General features: G+C 46.7%; 1 protein-coding gene across 1 annotated transcript in view; it reads right to left on the bottom strand.

Annotated features, from left to right (window-relative positions):
* The window catches only part of LOC135222756 (uncharacterized), an 83253-nt gene that overhangs the window by 42964 nt on the left and 24663 nt on the right, over positions 1-15626 (bottom strand). The window contains exons 4-5 of the mRNA XM_064261012.1: positions 7723-7837; positions 6153-6236 (exon numbers count right to left, since the gene is read on the bottom strand). Of these exons, the coding sequence (XP_064117082.1) occupies positions 6153-6236; positions 7723-7837 (199 nt within the window). The remainder of the gene's footprint in view (positions 1-6152; positions 6237-7722; positions 7838-15626) is intronic.

The following is a 15626-nucleotide window of genomic DNA, read 5'->3' as shown; positions in this document are numbered from 1 at the left end:
AACCGAACTAAGTCCACAGCATAGTTCGTAACTGACTCGACTCGCTGACAGCTGCCGACTGGACTGGTTCGGAATCAGTAGAGGCAAGTTGTCCAAGCATCCGGGTAAGTCACGTGACCTTCGCCCTTTAAAGAGTTATGCTGAGAGACCAAACAAATAAAATATTTGTTAGTCACCGATGCCGGACGGCGCGGCGATGATTCTCTTAATGCATAAGCTCAAAAGGCGAAAGTCAATTGCCTTCAAAAGACCGAGGTCCCTGATGGCAAGAAAAATCTCATAGACGTTGAAATCTCAGCTTAAGGGAGAAACAACACTATGTGACGTTGAAGACGAAGGTAGGCAATGAATGCAACCTACGTCTTCCAGCTGAATCGAGAGAAGGAATCTCAAGATTCTAAACCTGTGCTTACAAATGACTGAAAACGCTAACCGCATTTCATTGCTGTCCGTGTTGTGCAATGAAAGCGGGGCGTTCTTCAGTAATGAAACACAGGGGAGAGCCCGCTTGAAGAACTGCTTCTCATGGGCTGAACGTTTGGAAGTAGAGCTGGCAGGTGTGGGAGTAGGCGATGTCTTTCAATACATCTGCTAATCCGGGGGTGAACAATGAAACAATTGTACACCTCCGAATACAAGATATTTTGAGGACAAAACTCAGATTCCGCAAAAATCATTCGCATTATCGGGATACGATGCAGCAAGAGACTATTACAGAATTCTGTTACCGTGCAGGTAACAGAAAGATGAGAGTCGAATAGATATCTCTGTTTAAAATTCTCGCAATACCGAAGACGATGAATACTAGCGTTTCTCAGCAGTAGATGGTCATTCATGTATGCGAGAATCCCCGTTAATCAGAGACTTAAGTCCGTGATTGTTTGGGCAGAGATACGGTTGTTATTCAATCAAAGCAGGTGAGAAAGACATAAACAACCGTCTATCTCAAAGCGGCAGCTGATACTGAAATGCCTCGGGCAATTCAATACGCAGTAGCTGTCGCTGACTCGTCATCCTGAGTTGCCAAGTAAATCCTCCTTTCCACGAAGGAATGCGTTCGGCTAGAACCACGAGCATAAAAAGATATGCTCGAGCAATTATATTTAAGCGAAACGAATTTCGGTAAATATAAAAGCTAAAATGGTGTTGTTGTGAACAACACCATAAGTAATATAAAATTGTAAACTGGCAAACTCCTGGGAGGTTGCAGGCAACCCAGGGTTGCAGTTTCAATTAGAATACTTTTTCGTCTAAAGTCGCAATCCGTAGAATAAACCAGGATATGCGCCTACCCTCGGACCATTCAACTGCTTAGCAGAATCATGTCGCGAGGTAATATACGTAGTATATTTGTAAGGATTCTGAACAACGATCTCCATCCTAAATTCTTTCCTTCAAGAAAACAAAATAAGGATTGGAGATCGACCACTTCGTTCTCTATTAAAGAGAGTGAAGGAGAAGTCTTCCTCGAAGGAAAGCTTCAATGGTGAACAGAATACTAAGACGATAGTTCCAGCCAAACTGGATATTCCCGTCCGTTCTTTCTCTATTCCAGGTTGGTCGCCTACTGTGAGACAGTCTTCTTTTCAGCAGCAGTCTTCTTCCTAATGCTAGAAATTCCAGGAATTCGAGCATAGGCGAGGTTCCCGATTATCGTGTAACATATCGGTGGATTCTCGTCTCGCTCACTTTGGACCGTGGTCTCGCCTAAGTGTTTGGAGATCGTAAGAAACTCTAAAACACTCTGAATGCGCTAGAAATTCCGTAGAATTCTAAGCAGTCTGCGAAACCCCACCGAATTCGTCAAACGATATCGGCTGGTGGTCCTCTCGATTCCCGTAGAAATCGAGAATGGGGCAGGATCCTCCTCAACGACCGGGGCTTACGTCAGGTGGTCAGCGCAGTCCCCAGGACCCGAAGGTCCCCCCCTGGTAGCGAGTCCCCACAGTGGGATCTACAGAGAAATCTCTGTAGGATCCTTCCCCTTTCCCTCGTAGCCGTAAGGAGAGAGGGAATGGGGGGGGAGGAATTGGATACTCGCTCGCCTTCCAGTGGAACTAGCAGTTGGAGAAGAGTAGGAGCAGCCATCGCCTTGCGGCGATGGCCTCTCAGAGTCTGGGAAAACGTATCGTCAGGAGAAAACGTTTTTCCCGCGAGGAGGGTTACGAACTCTCACTGTAGGTAAGGGTCTGCCGCCACTGTGAACGTCGTCTGGGTGGGGCTGATCGACACCTGACAGGAGAGAGCCGATACCGTCCTCCGACTCATTCCAGTCCTCGTCGAGGTCGAAACCTCTCAGGAGGACCGAAGGAGTATTTAAAATACGGTGTCCGAAGACACGTAGAAACGCCGCTGTCGCAGTAGAGGAGGTGGAAGTAGCTTGATCGACCGGCCAGAACTGAGAGAGCCTTCTTGTCCGGAGACGAGAGACTCTGGTTCAAGACAGAATCGGTAAGCTCCGATCGCGGCATACCCACCGTCGGTTTGGGTTCCCTCTCGGGCCCCAAAACGACTCGAGCAGAGACATGGGCTCTGCGTGGTGGGAGCGGTCGATCCTTCCCCCCGGTCGTTGTGCTGACGAATCAGTGCAATAACCTGGGTAAAGTTACTCTGAATCTCGGAAGTTACAGCGTCTTTGAGGAGTAGGACCGTCCAGTCCCTCCAACAAGAGCAGCTCCCAGGACCCTCCTCCTTCAGAAGAAGGACCAGCAACAGATCCCTGACGGTTTGCCTCCAATCACTTGCGCGTACGTCCGGTTGGTGGGCCTAAGACAACCTGGCACGTGCGGCGTCGTGACGGGATCGTGAGCGGCGCATCTCTCACGATCACTCCTATATACCTAGCTCTTCCTGGCGTATGCCGAGGAAGTTGAAGGTATCGGAGAGACAGAACTGACGCTACCCCCTCTCCCCCCTGACGGTCGCCTCCAATCACTTGCGCGTACGTCCTGGTTGGTCCTAAGACCATACGTGGCACGTGCGGCGTCGTGACGGGATTGTGAGCGGCGCACCCTCCTCACGATCACTCTAGCTACACCCTCGCTCTTCCCGGTGTAGCCCGAGGAAGTTGAAGGTAGTGGAGAGACAGACCTGACGCTCCCCCCCACCCCCCCGCTCGCTGGCAGGACCAGCGTACGTGGGGGGCTGCAGCCGCTCACCAACCCGCGGTGGGGCATCGATCTGCAGGCCTGGCCGTGCCGCTCCCCCTGTGGCGAGCGGCTCGACTGAGCACGTCGACCCCGGTCCCGTGCGGTCAGACGAGCTGCTGCTGGGTCACCGTATCCGCCGGTCCCTGTGGGAGCGGCGGTCAGGTGACCTGCAGAGCTCGCTTTCGCCGTGAGACCGGTGAGCGTCCTCGCGGCACGTCAAACCGCTGGTACCAGCCGAGGCTGGTACCGTCGGTCGAGGGGACCTGGGGACCTCTTCCCAGCCTCAACCCGTGGCCGGTCAGAAGACCGTCACTTCCACGCCGAGGTAGCCGGCTGGTCGCTGCGGAGCGGCCGCTGGCCTGGCGAGGAGTCACCTGAGCGGCTCGACAGTCTTCTGCTCCGTGCCTCGGTCATGACGCTGAGCGAACTCAGGCGTCTTAACTTTGGCTGCACGGTCACCCGAAGGAGATCGTACACTCGGAACTTCTCGCGGACGAGAAACCGAGCCGGTACCTGGCTTAGCAGCAGAGCTGCCAAGACCAGGCGAGGGTGTACCAGCGGTAGCCAGCACACCCTTGGTCCCCGTCTTCTTCTTCTCTCAGAGGGGAGACGGGCCCCGTTCCCGAAGGAACAGGAGGACCAGAGAAGAAACCCCCCCCGTCACACCGGAATGTGACGAGCCCTTCGAAGTTCCCGAAGGAGTCTTCTTAGGCGGGGGAATAACAAAACCCGTTACCAGCTGGTCGCTGCGAGAGCGGCGCTGGCCTGGCGAGAGTCACCTGAGCGGTTTCTCGCCAGCCTTCTGCTCCGTGCCGTGGTCTTGGCGCGAGCGAACTCTGGCGCCGAAACTTTGGCTGCACGGTCTCCCGAGGGAGAGCGTACTCGGGATCTCCCGCGAACGAGAGACCGAGCCGGAACCTGGCGTAGCGGCATCGCCGCTAGCACCAGGCGAGGAAGTACCAGAGCTAACCGATACTCCTCTGGTCCCCATCTATCTCTTCCTTACGGAAGGGGAGACGGGCCCCGCTCCCGAAGGAGCAGGAGGACCAGCAGAAGGACCCCCCGTCCCACCGAGGTGGGACGGGCCCTTAGAAGTTCCCGAAGGAGACTTCTTAGGGGGGGGAGGCAGCCTTCTTCTTCTTCGGCTTATGGGCCTTAGAAGTCGAAGGGGAAGAGGCAGCAACAGACGAAGATGACACCTTCCTCTTCTTCGTCAGCTCACGCAGGACAGTCGTCAGGTCCTCCATCCAGGCCGGAGTCGGGCCTATTGCCGAAGCAACACGGCCCGACTTGCACCTGTCCGGAAGGACCTGGGACTGGGAAGACACACCATGGGCAGGACCAGCATGGACAGGCGCAGGAACCAGGAGCGACAGGAACAGCAACCAGCTCATGAGCGGCAGGAACAGCGGCAGCGGTAAACACAAGAAGGGGACAGCCAAGCCAGTAGCGGGAACCACATCAAGCGACAGGTACGGCAGGCCCAGCATCGCTCGTAGAATCATCGGCAGCCAGCGTGGTACTGGCGGCCGGTCCAGGGGTCGAGCTGCTGGAACAGCGGAAGTCTGGGGCAGGCAACACGAAGAAAACACAGGCGGCGGCGGCATACCCCTCCTCGGTACGGCGGCGACCGGCCCTAGAAAGCGGCAGACGGCGTCAACCGACACAGCATGGGGAGTGTAGACCAGCGGGGGGGGGGGGAAGCAGCATAAGCGCCGTGAAGGTTGTAGTGGAGACCACTCCAAGGTCACCGCCCCAGACCTCGCTAGACTCTGCAGCAGATCGTGGATGCTAGGCACGCCCTGCAGCCGCAGTGGTGTCCATACCTCCGTCCCCCCAAGGCTCGTCTCCCACGGCTGTAGAGCACCTCCTGCGGAAATAGCCACAGACAGATTAGTAAGAGGGGTTCCCTCACGCACGGGGGGGCGGAGACATGCCCCCACCCCGAACGGAAGGAAGACCCCAAAAACAAAATACGAGGAAAGCTGAGCGGGGGGGCAGGAAAGAAGACGAAGAATCCGGATACCAAGGGAGTCGCGGGAGAGCTTTCCGACGACTTCCTGGCAGACCTTCGCTTCCCCTAACCCCCGCACAGCAGTGAAAAGTAATATGAAAATGAAACAGAATACTGCACTTGCGATTCACTTCATAGAACTTAAAGAGGGAAAAAATCAATTCCCGGTAAGAGCGGAAAACTTGATCCATAATAATATGATGCTATCATAAATATATATGTAAATGAACAATACTGCACTTGCTATTTTCACTTATTTCACAGCAAATAAATCGTTAAGGATTTAATTCCCGTGGGTAAGAGCGGAAATTCGATCCAAAAAAATTAAAAATTTGATGCAATTAATAAATGAAAATGAAAAGAAAACTGCATTGCGGAAATCCACTTTCATTGCATTCTATTCATACAAAATAAGAGGCTCTTGCCGAGCGCAATCAAGCTCTCGGCAAACGAACGCACAGGGCAAAAATATAATGAAAAAGAGTACTTACATCTTTCAATTACACACTTTCGCCCAAAATACATGACTCGGCGCGAGTGCGCCCGCCCTCGGCACCGAGACATAATTCAAGGGTTCAATTCATGAAAAGAGCGGAAATCGCCGTCTCTACGGCGATAGCTCCATGTTGATCATAATTAAGTAATGAAAATGAAAACAGTGTACTTACAGTTTCAATTTTTTGTTTTCAAGTCAAACCAAACCATTAGTAGAAAACACAATATAAACAAAGCATACGACGATGAAGCGGGCAGAGAGCGATGACGAAACACGTTCCTTCACACCCGCGGCCGAAAGCAAAAGTGATTCTTCACCTCTCGGGCGCGCGCGGGCGCGCGCACGATCGGACAAGCAGTTAACTACCGTTCTCCCCTTGTTCGAAGCTTACGACCGTCCCAGCTGCCGCTAGTTACCTTCCTATTGTTAAAGGACCGCAGGGTTTGTATTACGTATCGGAACAACTTTATCTTATTAAAGCTATTTTACTTACCACAGATAAGATTGGCCATAGTTCCTGATGGAACATACAAAGCTGCTTCCTTTTCCAACAGAGCTGCAACTTTCCTTTCAAGAGCTGTGAAATAAAGAAAATGTTAAACTTCTACAGAGCACAAATGTAAAAAATGATAAAATTCTCTGTCACATACATACTTAATATATGCAGACAAAAATATCCTTACACAATCTTAATAAATTAGGGAGCAGTGGTGAGTAAATTAAAAGTCATATAATCACAGCATTCTCATGCCAAAATGATAGTACATTCTGTACTGATCCAGAATATGAAAAAGATATGACTAACATTTTAAAGGTTTTCAGGACTTATGTTTAAAATCTACCATCTCATTTAAAATTTTTTTCATTTTATTTTAAATATTTACATTTATAAATAGGTTACTTATTTTTTTCAAAATTTAAAATGGCCAATCTTTAGTCAATTTGCATTTTTCATAGCTAACAAACCTTCAGTCTTAACAATAGGATAATCTTCTAGCACCAGCTGGAAACCAGTTATAAAACGATCAATGATTGTAAAGCAAGGAATCTGTGGCATCTGGCAACTCATGCGTATACGAGGTGGATGCTGGTCATCAACCAGGCTTGGAACCTCGTGATGCATCAGTCTTTCTTTAACCACCTTGGAGAGTTGACTTTCACTTAGCTCTCTTCCCTCCAAGCAGGTTTTTTGACCTAAGCCTGTGGTTTTATCCAGCCCAGAAGTCCCATGGATGTCAAAGTTTTTAGACGGCCTTCCATAATTTCCGTGTTGACCTTCCCATGGGACAAATACAAATTAAAGTAGTTATGCCTCATGCCTTTTCCTCTGCTTTGTCATCAGCTGTGTTTTGTGTAATGCTAGTCCATCTCCAAAGGGGATATTGCCCCTTCAGGGAAAGCGGGACCAGCTACATTTTGTTCTTTAGCATTTTACATTTGTTATATTGAAGATATTTTGAAAACATATGTATTATGATAGTATTAGTTTCCAGGATTAGGCTGCTAAAGAGAAATGGGTTCATATTAATAAGTTGTAAGGATGTGCCGATGGCAACAAACAGAACTAACCAACCTGACGGCAGGAACTTAATACATCTTACGGCATATGTGCACTACACACTTACAAAGTACTAATGCTATTCCTATTTCTCTTCCTTCACAGATTTCTGTCTGGGAACGTTTTGGGACAAACAAAATGGTTACTATATGTAATAAGTTTGTTATGAAACAAATAATTTATACGAATATTTACACTAAATCATATTTCCATTAAATAGATTAGTAGAAAACACCCAAAACTTGATACAGCGGGGGATTAAACTTAAAATTTCTCATGAGAGAATCGATTTGGAAGCTTATATCACTTTCCAGCAGACTGAATAAAAATGGTATTTATGGTAATGAAAATGACATGAATGATCTTCATTTCTCATGTAAAACCTCACAATAATGGAGACATCAACATGATTCAAATATTAATATTGTCACCATTATTTCCGTTAATAGTATTATTATCAGCTAGGGTTTGTATTTTGTATGTCATTACATAAACACATTCTTACCAGTGACAGTAGGGTCTTCCTGAAAAACATCATCACCTACTAAGGCATCATACATAACATCTTTCATAGCTTTACTTGGACGGGTCACAGTGTCACTTCGTAAATCAATAATTCTCTGAAAAAGGATATTATATTTTATAGAGGCAATTGATCCATCTTATTAAATTTCTCTATTCTATATTACTAATAATGTTTAGGATATTCTGAGTCCTTGGACATTCAAATAATATTATTCCCTGAAAATGAGGAGCATTCACATCCATAAATAGATCACTATCAACAATGAAATTCTGCTGGTTGCGGTAACTATCTAAAAAAGAAGTATGCAAGCTCCTAGCTTAGCTGAGGGAATTATCTATCACCTGCAGTTACTCTTTTCTTGTAACGACTTCAGCTGTGCAATAGCATCTGTTTCTGAATACACTAAGCTTAGATAAGATAGTCTTTCAAAAGATTGGCTAAAATGTGGTAATCAAAAACTAAGCAATGACATCAAATACAGAGGGTGTCTACACAAGTTTAATAAACTCAAGGAGTCAGAGTCCTAGTGATAACCATCAAAAACCACTTCTACATAAAAATGATATTGTTATTGTACAATAAAGTTTCATACATACTTACCTGGCAGATATATACTTAGCTATAGACTCCGTCGTCCCCGACAGAAATTCAAATTTCGCGGCACACGCTGCAGGTAGGTCAGGTGATCTACCGGCCTGCCACTGGGTGGCAGGAATAGGAACCATTACCGTTCTAGAACCAGAGTTTTTCTTCCACCTGTCTCCTGAGGGGAGGCTGGATGGGCCATTTAATCATATATATCTGCCAGGTAAGTATGTATGAAACTTTACTGTACAATAACAATATCATTTTCATACATTCAACTTCCCTGTCAGATATATACTTAGCTGATTGGCACCTTTGGCAGAGGGTAAGAGACAGCTAATTACTGATTAGACAGGTAAACAACATACGTTGTAGGTAATAGATAAATAAAACCTTGGTTCCTATGTGTTTAGACGAAGGGTTGACTTCCTAGCTATTGCTAGGAGTCTGCTTCGTCTCAAGAGCCTCAGCGAGGATGTGACCTATGGCTAAGAGTTCTTGTAGATCTGTCCATGGGGTCTTATCCACTTACTCGACAGAATCTAATGGTCTTTTGTCAATGGGGTCTTATCCACTTACATGACAATACACCTATGCCTAGTGGCATAATTAAGGAGCACAACACCGGTCCCGATCACCTGATCCTAACACGAGGGTTAGTGCTTTAAAAAAGAGTTATCCCCAAACTCCTTTCAAAAAAGAGTTATCCCCAAACTCCTTTCAAACAACCCAAAGAAAAAAAAAAAACACCACGTTAAATAAATTTAACTCACTAGTTAAGGATCAGTGTCGGCTCCCTATCCCAGCAACGTATCCGTAGACACGTATAACCAAGAGAGAAGGATCTCTCGTAGGTCAACTTGACCTCCTTCGTGTAATGGGAAGTCAACACAGAGTTGCATCTCCCATAAGTGACAGCTAATATGTCCTCATGACATATTGTTATGGAAAGAACAAGAATTCATAAAAGCTCGCACTTCATGCGCTTTTAATTCTCAGCTGTTTGAAGGAATCATCAAGTTACTCATGAAGTGCTTTAGCGATCACACTTGTTTCAAGGAAGACCAGGGCTTTCTTTGAAATGGATCTCTTCTGGATGAAGCCTAGAGCCTGGCTGGCGTCTGGCCTTGCGCCTGCCTGGCGTCTCGCGCTTGCCTGGCGCCTCGCGCCTGGCTGGCGCCTCGCGCCTGCCTGGCGCCTCGCGCCTGCTGGCGCCTCGCGCCTGCCTGGCGCCTGACGCTTGGTTGGCGCCTAGCTCCTGGAAGGTGCTTTTCGCCAGACTCCTGGCTGGCGCCTCGCGCCTGGAAGTAGCTTCGCGCCTGGCTCCAGACTGGCACTATTTGGCGCCTGGCAACCTGACTGATCCTCTCCACTTGCTGGAGCTTCGAGCTTAGTAGAGTCTCGAGGATGTCTGGCGGAGCTTCAGCTTAGTAGAGTCTCGAGGATGTCTGGCGATGTCCACATCGGACACTCTTATCTGTCCGATTTGTTCGCCTCTAGCGCGTCTGCGCTAGGTTGGCGGCCCCCTCTTCTCTTATCAGACATGACAGTGTCCTTGAAACTGTCTGCCTCCTGGGTTTTACGCCTGTTCTGGCATTTGGCCCTGGTTGGTGCTACATTGTCCGAAAGTCCTGAACCTCAACAATAGTTATCAGGAGATTGGAGAAAGGGTGAAGAAATTCTTCACTTTGAGCTTTTGGCCTCTCGGGCAAGGGGAGGTGATGTAGTAAACTACATCCATTAGGCGATAGGGAAATCTAATAGTACGAGAGAGATAAGAGTCTTCCTCCGGGGCGGATCCTCTTGAATCCTCCGTTTGCCAACGAGATCTGCTTCTTACTTGTTGATGAAGTTCCTCGTTGGCAGAATCTTCCCTATCCTTGTCCGAAGGAAAGGGAAGGAGCTTGAAGGTCGAAGGAGATCCGAGCTGAAATTGGGAGGCTCCTGATTCTAGATCTTTTATGTACCCTCCGAAATACATTCTGGGAAGCATTTCGAGCCCTCATTCGCATCCCAAAGGACTTTTTTGTAGGCAAACGTTTTTAAACCCATCTCCTTCTTTATTGTAGGTGAAAACGTAAGTACCCTTGCCTGGTGCAACGAAAACTTCTATCTGAAAGCGTGGAGTCAGGAATAGGGGTTTTAGTAGTTCTTTTGCCAGGACATTACCTTGCCTGGAAGAACCCAGTGCGAGTCTCAGTTGAAAGATGCGAGTCCATCTTGTAGGAACACGTTGAATATGAAGGGTCACAAAAGATCCCATTTGAAGTACATGATATCCTACTATAATGTCGTATTGAGGTATCGTTTAAGATCCCAAAGATCTTAATCCTCTGCTATCTCTAATTCCCTTGTATAGGGACGAGTATAGACTTTTACTGCGTTTTCACTTTGATAGCAGATATATACAAAGGTGTTCTTCCTCTGAAAGGGAAGAAAAAACCGCTATGTGGTCACGAGGAGGTATCGGAAGAGGACAGTTTTCCTCATTTCCATCTAGAACGATCTGCAGCAATTCTGTCTTTGGCCATGGACTTATTGTCATTACCTTGAAAATCCTCTCATTTCATGTCCATTCTGGTCAGTCTGCACACGGACAGACTTAGAGTGTAGATAGAGCGTTGTTAAGGTCCAATTATAATAGATGCTGATAGAATCTCCAGAATCTCTTGGAAAAGCCTCCAAAAACATGCCTGTTGTCGAGAGGAACGTGACTTCTGTGAATCCAACCTTCTCTTAAGGCCAAAATGAGGCATAGGTATCACCTCTCTTCCTTTGACGCCCATTGTATCTTAATATCTGTTAGAATTTTATACTCTAGGGGAAAAAAAAGACTAAAGTTTATTCCCCATTTAAACTAAAAAATGGCGTATATTGTACCTCTCTTGGTTCGAGAATAAGGAAGCAGTTCTAGGAGGGAAGCCTGTTTGTCTTCCACCTGCGAAGAGATCCTATGAGAGAAAATTCCGCAGTTTTCCCAAACTATCTTTCCAACAAGATTTAGACATAAGTCATTAGTTATATCGTTTCGATCGAGAAGGTTCTCACGGACATGCAACATCGTGCAGCAAGCCTCTTAAGGATCGTTACGTTCCGTGTCGTGTGCCAAACAGGTCTCTCTTGAACGCGAACATGGGCAAACAAAGAGATTCTCAAGTGCTCCTTGAGATATGAGAGAGCTGTGGAATTAGTTCAAATTGCATTTGAAAAAATAATTTCGGTCCCTCCTTGGGATCGAAACAACCCTCAGTTAGACGGGGAAGACATCAGGAACGAACCGTACCGTTACGAGCCTGCTGTCAGAGAGGGTTTACTGAAACCCTTCGATAATAATCGCTAGATCGAAAAGTTAGAAAGTCCAGTATTTTGCTTCCGCATAAGCATCGAGAGCATTCAATAATGGTATAGCTCTACTGCCCTACATAACTTCATTTGTTGTCTCATTCCTAAATCTCGTTACATTGCGGTAAACATTACCGCAAGGTACAGGGATCTTTTTATTGAAAACTCCTTAGCAAAACGAAGACCATGTTATCATGTGTGCCAATAAAATCCCTCAAATCGAGCTATAAGTCCATGATTGTAGGGGGAAGATACGGTTAAAACCATTCGATCCCGTAGGAGAGAGAGATGGAACCAACGCTCATGACCGAGAAAAACTGGATGGTACTGTATTGGTTCCAATGACAGCCGTCTGTTCGCTGCATGGCTGCATTTCTTCCTGAGTTGCCAGTTACTCCATTCAATGAAGAATATAATAACATTATCTCGTAGCCTAAGGAAGCTCTCAAATAAATGCATATGACGCCAAACAACCTTTGTTTTAAATACGACGCTGAGTAAGTATTGTCGTAACAAACCTTTTAAGCGAAGTCCTTATAGGAAATTCCTGTAAGGATATAGATAATTCCGTAGCGAACCACAAAGGACAACTATGGGATGCGTTATATACTTGTCAATCAGTACGTAGTCGTATACACCAAATCTGTCTACTACATTCTTGCTCTCGATGCAAGAGAGAATGGAAATCTTCTCTCTTCATTCTTTTGTCAATAAACCGAGTTAGTATATTCGAAAGAGACGCAAATGACAAACGAGGATCGAAGAGATTCTCTCAAGCTTTTATTCTCTTGGAGATAAGGCCGTATTCTAGCCTCTATTATCTGGAAGAGCCATCTAATCAATGAAGAGAGCTCTTACGAATCTTGTTAAATTTCCAAACGATTACCCTCTTTCTGTAAATGGTTGATGCATTATTTTAGAGGATGATGATTTTAAATCTCTTGCTAGTAATGAACTAATTCTCTCAATAAAAAAGGTCGACAAGGTCTTATAAAACTGAGAGTACCTGCCCCTATGCTTCCAATTCCGATTAACTTCCATTTCCTCGCCAATCAAGTGGGAGAGAATGAGCAACCGGAGGAGAGCGTCCCCTTTCGTAAGGTGAAGGGCTTTTCAGGACGTACCGACTCTAACCTGACAAGGACTACGGCCACCTGGTGAATCTTGCAGTCCCCGCCAGGAGAAGGCCGATCTTGCTCTTGCCTTACTTGCATTTAAGACTATCTGACAAGGGCGACAGGCCGCCTGTGCGACATCTAGAGGACCCTGTCAGGTGAAAACTGATCAGTGCAAAAATTCCCAAGAGGAGCCTCGGTCCGCCTCTAACTCCATTTCGATGAAGATCATTGGCGTTCATAGCGCCTGGAGCACTAAGGCTCTGGCGCTTCAGGCGCTTTGAGCATCGTTTCAGCGCCTTCAGGCGCTTTGCGCAATAATTTCAGGGTGGCTTCAGGTGCTTTGCGCCTCGTTTCAGGCGCTTCAGGCGCTTGAGCCTAGTTTCAGGCCGTTTCAGGCGCTCAGGAGCTTTGTTGCCTCGTTTCAGGCGCTTCAGGCGCTTCTGCGCTCGTTTCAGGGCTTGGCGCCTCGTTTCAGGCGCCTTTGCGCCTCGGTTCAGGCGCTTTTCGCCTAGAGGAGTTTCGGTCTTTCTTAGAATCCTCTCGCCTTTGTCAGCGTTTTGCGATGGCAGGGTGCCTCGTCCGAGCTGTCAAAGGACTTTATGTATGGAGATTTCTTAAACGGAAGGAAGTGATCCTTCCTTCCTGGGAGTGATCTTCTTCAAAATCCCAATTACGAAGATATCTGTTGTTGTATTTCTCTTAGGATCTTCATAGTGAGTCTTCTGTCTCGTATCCGATCTAGGGGAAGGAGGAATTTGATGAATAAACTTTCCTTTTCTTCTTCTCAGGTGGATAGGTTCCTCCGGAAAACTCCGGGCTAGAATCCCAAGCTGGAGATTTTCTTTTAGAAGGTCTCGATCGGTTTGTCAGAACTACCACCCTTTTTCCTTTCGATGACGAATCGGATGATGAAAAACACTGTTTTAGATGCCTCTCCAACGGCTATCTTGGCAGTCTGGGACGCTACGACAGAAACATGCAGAGGGGACGGCCCGACCGGTGGGGATTCTCTGAAACCTCCGTGCAGCTTTGCGACATCCTTCTCTCTGGGCTTGGGCTTGGAAGAGGTTAGGCTGGAGAGCGAGACAGAGCCGATCAGACGCACCCTCACTTTTTAGGCGGCCTTTCCAAGGCCGAACTTGGCAGTCGGGGGCGTTCTACAAGATCCTGCCGGAGGGGACAGCCTGACCGGTTGGGATTATCTGAAACCGCCGTGAGGCTTTTGACATTCCTTCTCCTTCTGGGCTTGTGAGTTGGAAGAGGTTTTTTTTTTTTCTTAGACCTGGGAGCGAGACAGAGCCGATCAGACGCACCTCCACTGCAATGGGGAACACTGTAATCCATTCTACCTTTAATAGCTCAACATTTTGAACTACATACCCTTGTCTCAATTGCAATTATGGAATTTGAAGTTTGTGAAATAAGAAAGGTGATGAGGATGCAACATACTAGTACGTACTACTCTAAACTGCTCGTTAGTCGAGTAAGCGAAATAAAACTTTCCAGAAGAGTATTATTATATTCTGTTCTGACTCCCTAAAGAGAAGTCAGTATATTCCTCAATCAATTCTAAACATTATTACACGTATTAATGACTAAAATATTAATATTTCCCTTTCTTGCCAAAACTAGTGAGTGTCCTACCGACAATTTCGGTAGTTACACGTCATATAATTCTTCGAAAATTTTCGAAGCCAAATTCATTAAAAAGTCTAATAAAAGTTAATAAAAGCGTTATTGTTAGCCGAGCCAAGGACCCCAGTACTTCCCTGGCAAAAGACAGCCCAGAAGAATGATGGCGATGAAACACGTAAATCGAGTCAGGAGGTGTACGCAAAAGTATGTTACAATACGGCGACAGAAAAAATTTGGTTCTAGAACGGTAATGGTTCCTATTCTGCCACCCCAGCGCCGGCTCGGGTAGATCACCTGACCTACCTGCAGCCGTGTTGCCGCAAAATGCATTGTCTGATCAATAAAGTTCCATACATACTTATCTGGCAGATATATATACATAGCTATAGACTCAGTCGTTCCCCGGACAGAATCAAATTCCGCGGCACTCGCTACGGTAGGTCAGGTGGATCTTACCCGCCTGCTTGGGTGGCAGGGGTAGGAAACTATCCCGTTTTCGATATCATATCTCTCTTACACCTGTCTCCTGCGGGGCGGCTGCGGTGGGTCTTCAATTGGATATATCTGCAGGTAAGTATGTATGAACTTTATTGTATTCATAAAACAAATGTCATTTTCATACCATCAACTTACCTGGTCAGATATATTACATAGCTGATTGACACCCTTGGGTGGAGGGCAAGAGACACGATACTAAAATGGGAACTAGACAGGTAAACAACATATGTTGTAGGTATAAATAACCTTAGTTCCTACTTCTTAGATGGAAGACTTCGTGGCACGGCTAGGGTCTGCTTCATCTCAAGAAACCTTAGCGGAGATACGTGATCTGTGGCCAAGAATCTTGTGGGATCTGTCGATGGGGTCTCTCCACTTACTCGAAGAATCCTTAAAAATGCAGCGTTTGTCCATGGGAGAAGCACATCCGCATATATGGACAACACGCATAATTTAAGGGAAGACACAACCATTCCCGATCACCCGATCCTAACCGTGTTAGTTCTAAGATTGCCTAGAGTTATCCCCCAACTCTTTGCAAACAACACAAACTCGAAAATCATACATACAAAAATAACAAATTTTTGTACCACCTCTAATAGTCAGATGTCATCGATTTTCAAATTAAAAGAGAAGTGAAGGCCGCCTGCGGGTGCGACAACTGACCACTCCCATCAACCGAAAAAAACCGAGACACATCCGCAA

This window comes from Macrobrachium nipponense, chromosome 20 (genome assembly GCF_015104395.2).
Source record: "Macrobrachium nipponense isolate FS-2020 chromosome 20, ASM1510439v2, whole genome shotgun sequence".
NCBI lineage: Eukaryota > Metazoa > Arthropoda > Malacostraca > Decapoda > Palaemonidae > Macrobrachium > Macrobrachium nipponense.
Note: the sequence above shows the minus strand (reverse complement) of the source record. Positions and strands in the feature narration are given on the sequence as shown.